The sequence below is a fragment of the Panthera tigris genome, chromosome E2, assembly GCF_018350195.1.
Source record: "Panthera tigris isolate Pti1 chromosome E2, P.tigris_Pti1_mat1.1, whole genome shotgun sequence".
In the NCBI taxonomy this organism is placed as follows: Eukaryota; Metazoa; Chordata; class Mammalia; order Carnivora; family Felidae; genus Panthera; species Panthera tigris.
In genome coordinates, this window is record NC_056674.1 from 46,220,814 (window position 1) to 46,235,507 (window position 14,694).

A 14,694-nucleotide genomic window follows, 5' to 3' on the forward strand; every position below is an offset into this window, starting at 1 on the left:
GTAGGTCATAGGTGGAACTGCAGTGAAGTGCCTGCTCAGCCGAATGGGACCTGGTTTTCCACTGGGGGTGACACTGGTCCTCTTGCAAAGGAAGCTGTTTCCTAATAACTTCTTCTTCGAGGAGTTTCTTAATCATTTCTTCTTCCACCAAGCATATAACAGCCTGTTAGTGAATGAGTGACAAATGATAGTAGGAGCTGAAAAAGCAGAGGATTTGATTTTTAAATCTTAAAAAAAAAAAGGTGGAGGGAGGGAAAGAGAAACAAAATAAGTTCCTGAATTAACCTCTGCCCTCTAGCTTCCCAGTGGAATTTAGCTGCCTTCGCTTTTCTCCTTGTAGTAGGGTAGGGAGGGAAGAAAGCAAAGAACCGAGGCTTAGAGAATGAGGGCTCCAGGAGTATTCACAAAGCACTGTGCGGTTTCCTTGTTCAGTGCATCAACGATGTGCTTATTCTTCACACCCTCTGTCTTCTGAATAAGATGTGTTTGGAGAGGCTAAAGAAGTGGGGTCAGTGCCAGAGTGACCGTGAGTTCTTAACTCTCTGCTTGGATGGCTGCAGCACACATGATGGTGAGGAGAAGGGTGCTGGCCTTTGGAGGTGCCTCCCAGTGGGCAAATTCGTTCCTTCTTCTGTAGAGAAGCACTTCAGGCACTGTTCACCACATCAGGGTTTTGTCTCTTTGCTAGATGTCAGATTGTCTACATCAAAGGTGAAGTGTGTGTGTGATGGAGAGGAGGGGCCATTCAGCCATCTCTTCATAATCAAATTTGATTAATGTCTACATTACTAGACATAGTTTGTATCACAGCATGTACTGGGACAAATGAGTATATTTTAAGAACCTTAGCTCCTTTGGGTAGACCCAATTTAAGATTGATTTACTGAATTCTAGTATCACCATTCAAAGATGAATTTTATAATCACAGTGTTGAACAGTTTTATCAAAAGTGTAAAAAAGTGCATTGGACATTCTGCCCGGACACAATGCATCTATCATACTGTGTAATTTACGTGTTATTCTCTAATAATGCTTGTATGTAATTTTTTTTCTCTCCTACACGATGTACAGTATTAATATGGCACTGTATATCAGATTGACTTCAAACCATGGTTGCTTGATTTTTCTCTGTTTGAACTAAGAGTGGGTATGGGGAGACTTGATGTTACCTTGCCTATGCAGTATGACCAAAGGAGACATGGAAATTACATAAGGAGGCCTATTATTTGCAGATGAAAATAAGCACTATCTTATTTCATTTGTGTTCCTCATGACTGCCTCATAAATGCCCTTTTGGTGGTAATGAAGAAATAATGTTCCCTGACTCCTCATTCAGTTTTCCATTCCTCGGACTTCCATTGTCTTTTTGGGAAGAATTAGGAAAATCTGACTCTAAACAGATACTTTCTTCCTCGAGTGCTTTATAAAGCTTCTGGGGTCAATTTACTTTTAATTCCTTTTACTTCCTTTGTGTGATGAAATTTAGAAGCTATTTTCTGGAGGTTTGGGGAAGGTAACACCTTGAAATATTGAAAAGCAGGGTCATGGCTCCAGGGACCTAGGGTGACATTGGTCTGAGCCCCAAATCCAGTACCTAGTCCCTGTGCACCCAGTCTAGTGCCAACCCCAGTGATTAATGTGGGCAGCCAGGTTCTCATGTTTCTATACCTAGGAAGGTGTGCTCTTCAAAATCTGCTAATAATTTTGTCGTTCACCCACCTCCGTTTGCTTTGCCTGCCTTATTCATTCATTTAGCCTATTCTTTTTTTCTTTTTTCTTTTTAAGTAATGTCTACACCCAACATGGGCTCGAACTCACGACCTCGAGATCCAGCTGCTCCACAGAGGGAGAGCCAGTCATGTGTCCCTCGTTTAATCCATTCTAAATGAATGTTTTGGATAATGATCCTGAGGGCCAGGAAAGTAAGAGAGAAATGTCTCGCTTCCTTTGCCTCAGCATTTAGAATATCTCTCTTCTTCCTCCCGACTTGAGTAACCTTGTGTTTGAAATGACCATTCTTCTGTCTCTATCAAAGCATTGTGTGTTGAGCTGGAGAGAATTTCCATGGCTAGTTTTAAACCATTGGTGGGTAAAGAATGGACTGACTTCAAAAGGAAAATAATGATTCTGTTACAATTTTTCCCCCTTTCTCTACGAATCTAGCACCTTGCCACTGATGCCTGGCACACCTACAGATGTTGTTTGTTTTCTAGAAGTCTTCACATTAACAAAATCCTCTCAGTGATATTCTGTGACTCTTGAGACTATGAGTGACTTAAAAAAAAACCCTCCTGCCGTGGTGTGGCCCGTGCACTGTGAGGCCTCTGAAGGGTCAGTGGTAGGGTCTAGTCTAGTTCAAATCCATAATGCACTGGGGTTGGAGCCAAGCAAGAGCTACCATGTGGTTCCTGTTTTGCATTTTCGGGTGGAAAAGACACATGCAACTTAAGGCATTTAGATGGAGTTATTTCTTCAACAGGATTGAGAGTAATACCTAATGTCCCCATGTCTAGAGCGAGTCATTCTCATGCCAGTGAGTAGGAAAGGGAAGGCCCCACTTGCTTCCCTAGACCTCAGCACATCCGGAGTGCAGTCAGCCTCTTGAGGGCCATACGGAGAGAGGAGGCACAGTCGTTGGCCTCTGTGTGCTGTGCTTGGTGATTCTTTGGAGTAGGAGCCAAGAATCCTTCATCATCTGTCTACTTTTAATCCTTGACATTTTGCTTTTCTTCTGTTTCAGAAGAAGCCATTGAAGATGTTGAAGGGCCCAGTGAAGCGCCTGCTGACCCAGAGGAGCTTGCTAAAGACCAGGAGAGTGGAGGCGAGAAAGACCAGAGCAAGTGGACAGGTAGCATGTGCGCTGCCCTCAGGGCCCTGACATCTGTCTCTCCTGGAAGAGGGGGCCGACGGGTCAGGGAGCAGATGCATCCTTAATGTGTCCAGAAAAACTGTGTTGGCTCTGTGCAGCGAGAGAAGGATTTGGGTTTTGCTTTTTTGAATGGTCAGCATCATTCTCCTTCTGTCTGGTTGTATTGAAGAATTTTTAAAGCTTTTTCTTTAAATGGCCCAAGAGCCAGCTTGTTTATTGAGCATCCAGGTGTCTGGCTCTGTGCCAGGGGCTTCTGTGTTTTTGAGGTCACATTTCTCCAGTGTTGCTTTGTCCTCGATGTGACTCTTCCTCCATGGAAGGTCCAGTCCCCTAGTCCTTCTGCCCCTAGGCCCAGTGGAAGGCTTTGTCCTGCAGACCTTGACTGGGATCACTCCCAAAACTCTGAGGGGTCAGCAGTGAAGGGTGGGCTCCATCTTGCATTCAGGGGCCTGGATGGGCTCTGCACATTTTGTGTCCTACCTTGTCCGCAGGGCCAGCGCCCACCCCCTGAAATGCACCCAGAGTGGGGCAGGCAGTGAAGCCAGGCAGAAGGACGTGTTACCAAAAGCAGAAGAAGTTGAAGTCAGGAAAGGAAGTGCTATTTCTGGAAAACTTGATGTTGTGAGAAGGGGAACAGGCATCTCTCGTGATGATGGGGTTGCTGTATTGGAGGAAAGAAGAGCGGAGACTGAGAAGAAAAGCTTGGGTGTTTTGAGAAGTAGCAAAGTTGTTTCTGAGAAGACTTCTCAGGACAGATAAGTCTCCCAGAAACCACCACAGTTATTAGAGGAAATGATATGACAGGGAACAGAAATTATTTTATTTGGTCAACCTAATTCTTAAGGCCTTTTGTTATTAATATTGTAATACTTTGTATTTTTTCGAGAAAATATTTACCTTCTGGAATCTGTATTGGTTGGGCCTTTGTTACTTTTCCAGGCACGGCTGTTCTTAAATCATGTTCAGTGTTGGCCTTCACTATTTAAACAAGATACAGAATCTTGGAGAGAGGCCAGGGAGAGCCATGAAAATGACTGAAAGCTGAGAAATATTGCCTCTGAAAAGAGGCTGAAGAAATTGGGGCTATTCAGTCTGTAAAAGAGAAATTTGAGAGGCAGCTTAACAGCTTCCAAATTTGAGGAGGGAGGGGGTGGAATAGGCGATGTGCCTCTACAGTGTTTCCTGGGGCACAGCAACAGGACCCAGCAGAGTGGGTGAACGGGCACGCTGGGTGGACTTCAGTGTCCATCCTGCTCATCGTCCCCTTTCGAGCCAGACTCTGTGGCGGCCAGGGGCCTGCGCTCCAGAGGCGCTGAGGGAGGGGGCCGAGCACCCTGGGAAGAGTTGCAAGGGCAGACGGGGAGGCAGGGCACGGATGTCTGTTCTCCAGGGCCTCGACTGCAGAGGATTGTCCGGTGTTGCTTTGCACAGACCAAGATCCCAGTTTCTGCTGCGCTGTTCAGGCGAGATGTACACGGACTTTGCAGACAGCAGTTAAACGTACCTGCTCAGAGGTGAACCGGGGAAGAGGATTTCACACGCACGGTTGGAAGGCCCAGTCACCTTCCACACCATCTGTCCTTCGTTCTCACAATTTGGGTCCCTGGCTTCTAATCCTGGCTCTGCCACTTACTAGTTATGTGACCTTAACCTTTCTGTGCCTCAGTTTCCTCGCGTGAGACGGAGATTAAAAATAGTGCCTACTTTCCCTAGGGTCTCTGTGAGGATTGTTTGAATATGGGAATCTTAGAACACTACCTGGAAAGCAGGAAGCTTTAGATTAGGCAGGTTGTTGTTGTTGTTGTTGTTGTTGTTGTTGTTGTTTTAATAATTTAGATAAATAAGATGAGGAAAGCTAGTACAGTTTTTCTTCAGGTCCTTTCATGTGAATGTGAAACTCTTGCCAGGAAGCATGTGGCTGCTAGGAATTTTGAGAAGCTGAGGGGGAACAACATATGAGAACTTAGGAGGATTGTGCAGACAATATTTGGTGTGTGTTTCCTGCATTCTGTGTGCTACGGACACAGTAAACAACAAAAAGTAACTGCCACGTGCAGGATTCCTGCTGTGCGCCAGGCTGTCCCAAACACTTGGTCTGGGCTTCTCTAATTCTTATGCTGGTTTAGGGCAAGCGTTGTTCAATTAAATGACATTCAGAGTGTTTATAAATTTAGTGGGTGTGTGTCTACACCAAGCTAGTGGACCCGCTAGGCAATGAGGAGCACCGTAAAACTGAACGTGCTTTTTAAAAAAAAAAAATTTTAATGTTTGTTTATTTTTGAGAGAGAGACAGAATCTGAAGCAGGATCCAGGCTCCAAGCTGTCAGCACAGAGCCTGACACAGGGCTCAAACTCATGTGAAGTGTGAGATCACAACCTGAGTCGAAGTCAGGCATTTAACTGACTGAGCCACCCAGGTGCCCCAAAAATGAACATCTTTAATAAGGCCTCACTTTCTAATTCATTCATTCACTCGTTCATTCATTCATTCAAGCAGCAGGCTGTGCTTTTTCTCTAAAAGCCAGAGAGGAGAGAGGCAGAGGGAGGGAACGGATGAGTAACTCAGAGGTACACCTTACGAGTTGCAGTAGTAGTAAAGAGGGAAGCGAAAATTCTTCCCTGACTCCTGCAAATGATCCTCTTTTGACCCGAAACATAATTTTGTCTATGTTGTCTGAGTGTGTAATGACAGGCTTTATTAAGGTACTTGAGCCGATTTGATCTTGGAATCAATACAGGTTCCAGCAACCTCTTCTTAGCTTTCTTTGGGATCCTTACTGTTTTATAAAAAAAAAAAAAAAAAAAAAAATCTGCGTTTGTTCCATTTATTCCCCAAATTGAGCTGTTCCTATCTGATTAAATGTGATGGGGAGTGCTTCCTCCCAGCAAATAAATAAATAGTGATTTCACAATTTGTACTGTTGATTAGTGGCCGCTCACGGTGCAGATTAATAATATTTCAAATGAGCCTGGATAATTGGCATTTTCTCAGCTATTGATTATGTAGTTTGGGGTTTGTGCAGGAATGGATAATCTTTACTAAAAATTTTTAGTCATTTATTTTTATGGTGGACTAGGACTCCAGATTTCCTTTTTGGTGTCCGCCGGTCACCCTCTTTGGGTTTCTATTACTTAGATGTCAGGTCTTTTACCTCAGTTGGCAATGAAGCAAGCAAGATAGTGACTTGAATCATTGTAGCGTCAATCCCACGGTCAGTGGCTGGGTCCCTTCCCTGTGCAGGACCCCGAGCAGAATGCCACCGATCGCAAGTTCCATGAGATGACAGGTCTTGCTTTCAGGGGACATAGTCCTGAACAGCCAGGGCTTTTAGGAACAGCCATAGTCATCAGAACAGTGTTCCCGTAGATCAGTGCTGTCCCTTGGAACTTCCTGGGCTGATAAAAATGTTCAGTGTCTACACTGTACAATGCAAAAGTCACTAGCCACTGTGGCTGTTAAGCACTTGCATTGTGGCTAGTGCCCGTGAGGAACCAAATTTTAAATTGTGTTTAATTGTAATGAATCGAAATGTGGCTCTTTAAATATGGACGTGCAGCCACAGAAACTCAAAAGGAGTTAAAACTCACCCTGAAAGTACACATCACAGGCACACTGAGCTTTTAAGTGTGTGCCAGGCACTGTTCTGGTGTGTCACAACTATCCAGCACGCATGCCGGGAGTGATGCACAAGTGCTGCTGATGTCTGCAGCCCTTCAGTTAGCCAGGTGGGGCGGGGGCTCCTGAGGCCAGGGTCAGTGGCAGCTTCATCTGTTGATAGTAGTTTGCCATCATTTTCTGTGTGCGCCACGATGGGAAAGAGACTTGGGAAGCCCTACACATGTTTACACATGTTATTTGGTTCCCACCCTTCACTCTGAGATGCTGTAAGTGACCCCGCCCTATCTCTCTCCTCCCGCCACTGTGCAGGGAAGGAAACTGAGCCTGGGAGAGCTGAGCTCATGCGGGTTGCCAAGAGGCCCACAGAGAGGTTCAGATTTGCAGACTGGCCCTGCTGTTTGGGGCAGAGCCCGAGTTCTCTCTCTCTCTCTCTTTTTTTTTTAAGTTTATTTATTTTGAGAGACAGAGTGAGAGTGTGTGTGTGTGTGTGTGTGTGTGCACGCGCGCACGCGCGTGTGTGTGCATGAGCGGGGGAGGGCAGAGAGCGAGGGAGACAGAGAATCTCAAGCAGGCTCCATGTTATCAGTGCACAGCCTGATGCAGGGCTCTATCCCACGAAACTTGAGATGATAACCTGAGCCAAAATCAAGAGTTGGACGCTTAACCGACTGAGCCACCCACATGCCCCAGAGCCTGAGTTCCTACCAGGTACTCTGTCCCACCTCTCTAAGAATGGGATTTTTCTGTGTCATCATTTGATCTTGCTTCCATCTCCATTCTGAGTTTGGACAGTAGCGTTCTCCTAAAGTTGTACAGCAGTAATGGTAACATGAGAGCCACCTGTATGTGCAAAATGAGTGGGATTGTTCACCATGAATGTGCCTCCTAGTCAGTCCACATCTTACTCAGTCTAAAAGCAGGTTGGTGAAGTGGAAAGAACTCTCTAGATTTGGAGTCAGGAAGCCCAGCACTCAGCAAATGACCTTGGCCTCTTGGAACCTTGGGTATCTCATTTGTAAAACATGGGTGGGTGACACCCACCACCACACCTGGGTTCCGTGATGAGGGTCGTGAGGGTTCCATGATGTCAGGTGGTGGTACACGTATGTACAAGCCCTTGGTAAACCCTCCGGAGGTCACATCTACTCATGGTGAGTGTAAAGCACTCTTGTGGGCCAACAGAAGGTGCAGGAATGTTCTTTGAAGCTGAGTCTCTTCTCTAATGCGCAGCAATTTCCACCGTCCAACTTTGTGGTTTTCTCTTTTGAAACATGAAAACGATCCCTCTTTCTCTTTTAGCGCTATGGATTTAAAAGTGTGTGTTCTAGATTGAAGAGCCCCCAGTGTCAGCAACTGAACAATAATTAATGCAGTGATTATCCAATCAACCATTAATTGCTATAAATTAAGTGATATACAATTAATGTGATGCTTTATCACCAATAATTAGGGGAAAAAATTGAACTCTTGGCAAAGAGTCGTAGTAAGGTGGTTATTTAAATCCTGTAGCCGCCATGGTTTCCAGCCACAGAGCACTAAACTGGGTCTAGTTAAACTAATTTGAGACGAGATGACCAAGGGGTGTTGGTGCTTTAAAAAACAAAGATGGGGCAATAGCTCCACTGAAAATGACAACATGACAATGCTTCAGCAATCCCCCACTGATGTCCATGTCTGTATTTTTGTAAAATTTTGAGTTAGAGTTGTAGTTTGAGTGTTGTTTTCTAGGGGAATGGCTTGAAGGGATTTTATTTTATTAATTTTTTTTTTTAAATCCACGATGCTCACCTAACACAGAGCAATTAGTGCAGTGGAGCGTCCCTGATTTGAATCTATGGAAGATTGCTATTAAAGAGGTATTAGCAGCACTGCAAGGTCTGGGCGACTGTGAGGGAAAAATGTGTTTATGGAATATGGTGCTGGCAGGCATGATTTCAATCGGGTTTGACATGTTTAACATAAATGTATAGTGTACGGCTCTTGCTGCATATGAATAATTCCTACAGACCCACTGCCTTTCTAATTACTGAGGTTGAAAAAAAGCAGGTCAGGCACATCCTAGTGGAAATCTATTACCAGCCCTCCCCCTATTCTCCCTGTTGTTTATAGCTTTGTATAAATAGGGATGCCATTGTATGGGGGAACTTAGTGCCTCAAGTGTAATCTGTGACAGAGACTGGAAAGGGGCTGAAAAAAATACCTTTTTATTTTCCTTTTTTTTTTTTTTTTTAATTGAGTCCATTAAGACAAAAGAAAGTGCATGCTGAGAGGAAGCAGTATGTGTTTGGAAAAGCACTTACCTGCTAGGAGTCAGAAGCCCAGGGCTCAAGGCCAAGATTAGCTGCTCGACCTTAGGTCTCTGGTCTTCAGTTTCAAAATCTGTAAAATGGCAGGTTTGGACTGAATAGGTTCTTGCAGTTCTGGAACTCCACAGTAGGGCAGAAACTTGGAGAATATTCATTTCTAAAGTTGGGATGCCGGTAACTTAGATTTCCTCTAGTCTCCGACTAATGGAGATGGCATGAGTCAGGAGCCTGCCTAAGGGGTTCACACGGGCCCCTTAGGCTTTTTCCATGAGGGTCAGACAGTACCAGGCCTCCTTTCTTGGTGGGCTGTTAGAGTACCACACTGGTCCTGTGTGACTAGGGTCCATCATGCTGTGTTGGCAGAGCCCTGTGTGATGACAGCAGGGAGGAGCCCTTGCAGATTCGTATGGGTACCTTTGAGTGGCTCCCCCATCCCAGCTCTGTGTTGGGCTGGAAACCAGGCTATTCTTCACCACCACACTCCACAGAAGTTATTTCAGCCTAAGTCTATGTCCTTCTGGCATTTGGTTCCATTTTTCTACCTCACCCAAAAGTAAATTTGTCATTGCAGTAGGGTGTGTGTGAGGGAATGAATGCTGGGAGCCTGGCTCGCATGGCTTCTTTGTGGTTCACATTCTTGCCAACGGAAACCATTTTTGGTTTTACGTTTCACACACGGATGGGAATTGTGCAGCTATGTGGGCTTTTCCAGAGTCCTCTGTTCCCCTCCCCCACCGCCACTCCCCACCCTTTTTTTTTTTTCCAGGCCACTTTCAGTATAACTTGGCTGTTTAAAGTCACTGCAGGCAGAATTCTGCCTCACAATTGGAAACAAACCATTCAAACTATTTTTATGTTGGAAAGCAAAAATAGATATAGGGTGTGGTGTATATCTGGACTTGCCTGAATTCCAGTAATACAGAGGTCTTGGCTTTGAGAATTTATATTGTAAATTGTAAGAGGGGGAAAGGGACCACATCAGTTGAGAAAATATTTTTTCACATAGTAACAAAATTAGCGAAGATAAACTAAGGCAGATATGGAATGAGCAAAAAAGTAAAGAACTCACTTTCTTCGAGAAGGGATGCCATACATAATCACATAGCTGTGGCATAATGTGATGAGAATTCTCATCAAGGTATGGATAAAGGGTAGTGGAAATGTAGATTAAGGAGCAAATCATTCTTTCACCACTACTGAGAATACCTTCTAGAGCGTATTATTCTTGCAAAGTGGCTGTGTGAATCATCTTGCTTTGTTTCACTTTTAGCATTTGTGCCAATGAGGGAAGCACCTCTGTTATTAGAATCATGATCATCATTTAAGAAAAAAAATTGCATAGTGCCTTTCTCAGGGGATATCCGAGCATTTTCATTAGGCTCCCACAGACTTTCTGGCCTGACGTTCTCTGTGTTTTGCAGACTAGAGAAGTATGGCACATAGATGGTGAACACCTAGTTGTCAGATTTGTGATCAAACCCCAATTTGCCTTGTGGGTCAGGGATATAGTCCCCACATCATAAAGCTAAAGAACACGTAACGTAATCGCTTTCTCTTATTATATGAAGATTGGAGAAGACTTGAAGATCCTTTTTCTGTAGTTGTCGAACAGGATCGTGAGCTCTTTATGATCTGAGCTTGTGGTATTCATTCATTTTTGTTTGTTTGCTTAATATATTAGACTTTATTTTTTTAAGTTTATTTATTTTGAGAGAGCGAGCGTGCACGTGTGCACACTCACAAGTGGGGGGTGGGGCAGAAGGAGAGAGAGAATCCCAAGCAAGCTCTGCACTCTCCGTGCAGAGCCCAATGTGGGACACAAACTCAATGAACCACGTGGTCGTCACCTGAGCCAAAGTCAGACACTTAACCGACTGAACCACCCAGGTGCCCCTAGACTTTATTTTTTAAGAGCCGTTCTAAGTTTACAGTAAAATTGAGAGCGAGGTACAGGGGTTTCCTATGTACTCTCTGCCCTCACATATGCATAGGTGCCCCCATATCAACATCACTCACTAGAATGGTACTTTTTCTTTTAAACCAGTGATAAATCATTAATATATCAAAAATCACCCACAGTCCATAGTTTATCTTAGGATTCACTCTTAGTGTTATACATTCTGTGGATATTGACATATGTCCGTCACTATATCACACAGAGTATATCCACTGCCCTAACAGTCTTCTGTGTTCTGCCTCTTCTTCTCACCCCAGTGTAGCTAGCATTCATTCATTTCTCTAATCTCTGGCACTTAGCAAGTGCCTGATACTGTTTGAATGTTTCATTAACAATCAATTTGGTAAAATAGCATGACTACAAACACTCTCAAGTCCAAGCTATTATGTTCTACTCTTTAGACGTCAAACCCATGGGTTAATAGGATCGTTGCTCCATGTTAATGTACAGAAAAGGCAAATTTAGGGTGTCCATGCTTCTTTAAAAACCACGCTTCTCCCCTCATGCCATGGCCACACATGGAACCATATTATTTCCCGGAGATACTTCTAAAAACGAAACCATAGCAACAATGTTTGATCTCTTACTACGTGCTAGACTCTGTGGTGGGCTTTGTATGCCTGATCTCTTGCCTCACAGAAACGCCGTGAGTAGACACTGTTATCCTACTGACAGATGAGGAAACTGAGAGCTCAGTGTAGTCAAGTAAAATGTTCGAGGTCACACAGCCAGGTTGTGGAACCAGGGTGTGTGTGGCCAGCACTGCAAATCACTGTGCTTTGTTTCCTAGCAAGGGAAGCTGATGCTTTTGTAGAAAGGGAACTAGGTCTTAGGAAAACAGAAAGAGACATGTGGAAAACATGAGTTCTTAAGGAGTCCCTAAATGTGCACTAGGACCACATCTTGACCCTTTTGCACAGATCATTTGTCCTAGCCCTTTGGAGCACTTTGAACAAACTGCACATGGGGACTCAGTACTGAGAGAAGCAATGACATAAATCCCCCTCTCTCTGTACTGTGCAGAATTACCAAAGGAGACATTTCCAGTCTTCTTGGTACTTTAAACCCACAGGAGAAAGTAGAGAATCATTGCCATTTCCCAGCCTTACAGGCAGGGGCCTGAGTGATGTCTTTCTTCCCCAAGTACAGATTCTCACACTCTCATGCTGAACCTGGACTGGCAAAACAAAAACAAAAACAAAAAAACCAATCCAACAAACAAAAATAAGAAACAAACCCTGGACAGCTGGGCAGATCATGGGGGGAAGTTGAGTCGAAAGGGTACTGAGAATTTCATTTCAGAGTTCTTGGTGTCTGTCACCATGCTGCATCTGGATTTTATGTGTTTATTTTCACAGGTTCACTTTCATTCTGAAAATGCATTAAGTATCTTAAGAAAATAGGTTTGGAATAGAGAAAAAACTGGAAGAGTATTGTTATATTTCCAATCTTTGGGAGACTGTGCTGTGCTGGGGCTCAGAGACCCTAACTAACCTAATTAATGTTCAATTTGATGGGGACTGGATGAACTTCTGTTAATTAACTTTGGCCTGGTCTCTGAATGACACACATTGCCCCCTTGTTTTGACCTACATTTCACACCTCTGGACTATTTCCTCTTGTCAGTTCAAGGGTCTCTGAGGTCCTTCCCGTTCTGGTTTTCTCCAAATCCGTGGTCTTCATAGCCCTGTAATTAAGCCAGGGGGCAGAGTGACAGTGCAGCCCCTAGCTTCTCCGACCATGGCCATTCATCCTCATGGGACACTGTGACCACAGCTGCCCATGGCGTCTCTGCACAGCTCAAGAGGCCGTGCCAGAAGAAGCCAGGATACTTTGGGCAGGTGGCGGCGGGGGGGGCACTCAAAAGAGGCCAGAAGCAGGCAGGCTGACTTATACCTTAAAGTGAGGAGTCAGGGCTTGGCCCTTTGGTCCCCAGCTCCTGGCACACAGGCTAGGCTCATGGTGGCAGCCCAGTGTCTAGAAATTATTAAATAAACTGACAGCAGATGTTGGTCTAAACGAGGCAGGGGCTGATGGCTCTGTTTGGACTGGTGGTTCCTTCACAAACCTGATACAGAGGGAGCAAGGTATCTTAAAATCAAATTGTGGGATGGCCTTTTGGGAGCTCAACTCAGTACAGTTAAGCAGCCTTATGCATATTTCAACAAGGAATTAGTGGAACAGATTGATGCCTCTGATGTAGGGCTTAGCACTATTTTCTCCCCAAAGATGCAGGGTGAGAACACTAGCCATCAGTCCACATGGGCCCACCATCCCTCCCTGAGTCTGCGTACTGGGAAAGCAGAGACCCCACATGGTGTAGTCCTCCCTTCCCAGATGGCTGACGTGTACACACAGGGGCCAAAATGGATCTCTGCATCCTTGTCAGGGCTGAAGCAAAGGGAACCCTTGGCTGGTGTGGCCTGCAGGTGCCAAGACCCAGCATGCCAGCACTGAAGAGATGCTTCCTCCTCCTGCAAAGTGGAAAGACCCCATAGGTGTCTGCCCTCTTTTCCCAGAGGTTTTCCGAGACACATGGAAAGAACGAGACTGCCATATGCAAGGCGATCTGTCATTATTTTGGATTATACTACCAACAGAGGATGTGGAAGTTACTCCTTCTGAATTTCTGACTTTGAAAATGTGTCTATATTTGTTTTAGAGGGGGCATGTTCCCTGAGGGACATCCATATTTAATCTTTCACTTTTGGTCTGAGGAGGGAAACCTGTAGCTTTGAGACCAGGCCTGGTTTTCTTCCATGAGCACAGATGATGAGAGTGTGTTGTTGGCAACAGTCATTTGGAAGTGGACTGGCAGATCCACCCACACCTGCCAGGCCCCTCGTTTAATTCTGGTCCCCATCAATTACAGAAAGCTTTGACTCTGATGGCAGTTCTCAAAGTATGGTCCATGGGCCATTAGCATCACTTAGAAACTCACTAGAAATGCACATTCTCTGAATCAGACATATTTGAGGATGCGTGTGTGTGTGTGTGTGTGTGTGTGTGTGTGTGTGTGTGTGTGTGTAGCCTGCTCTCTCTGTTTTATCAAACCCTCCCAGGGACTTCTGACTCAGACTTGGGTCTGCGATCTTGTGACATGCATGAGGTTTTGAGAACTATGTCTTCTTTAACTGAATGGCAGGTCCTGAGCCCCTGCTGGGTGTGAGACGTACTGAGCTTTCCTGAAAGGCAGAAGTGCCTAGAAGAGCCATAAGTCTTGAGTTTTGGCAGATATTATCCTGGATAGCAGGAATGGAAGTGGGACAGATCATGACCTGGGCCGAGGTCGAGTCAGGAGCTCAACCTACTGAGCCACCTAGGCACCCCTTTTCCTGCTTCTAATTTTTTTAAATGTTTATTTTTGAGAGAGAGAGAGAGAGAGAGAGAGAGAGAGAGAGAGAGAGAGAGAGAGAACGCGAGCTAGCAGGAGTGGGGGAGGGTCAAAGAGAGGGAGACACAGAATCTGAAGCAGGCTCCAGGCTCTGAGCTGGAGAGAAGCTTGGTCAGAGAAACAGAGTCACAATGAAAAGTGACTGAAGGCCTAGAAATCTTTCTCTGAACACAGGCTAAAAGTAACACGAGGGAAGGTGACACGTGACCGACCTCTCTGGATTGTTCTTGCAACCTCCTGTGAATCTACAGTTATTTCCAAATAAAGAGCAAAAAAATAATAACAACACCAAGAGCTTCTGGATTTCCAAAGTGCTGGCCTATCTAGTTCACATCCGACCTGGAAGAGAAAAATAATTAGCGGTTCCCAGAGTACAAATTACACCGATCTGTAGTATTATTCAAATTTTCCTTGAAGCCCTTTATAGAAACAGAAAGACGTGTCTTATATGTTGATGATACCTGTATGTCTTATTCTTCCCAACTAGGCATATTCTTGTATTTCTTGAGTAGGTGGTTGTACTTCTCGAAAATGCTTTCTAGAGATGTA

General features: G+C 44.8%; 1 protein-coding gene across 3 annotated transcripts in view; it reads left to right on the forward strand.

Moving 5' to 3' along the window:
• ZFHX3 (zinc finger homeobox 3) overlaps nt 1-14,694 on the forward strand; it is a 235,069-nt gene that overhangs the window by 186,284 nt on the left and 34,091 nt on the right. For all 3 annotated transcript variants that reach the window (XR_006211964.1, XR_006211965.1, XM_007090363.3), the window contains exon 5: nt 2,741-2,848. Coding sequence is in view for 1 of the 3 variants with exons in the window: in XM_007090363.3 (XP_007090425.2) it covers nt 2,741-2,848 (108 nt within the window). In the remaining 2 variants the exon portion in view is untranslated. The remainder of the gene's footprint in view (nt 1-2,740; nt 2,849-14,694) is intronic.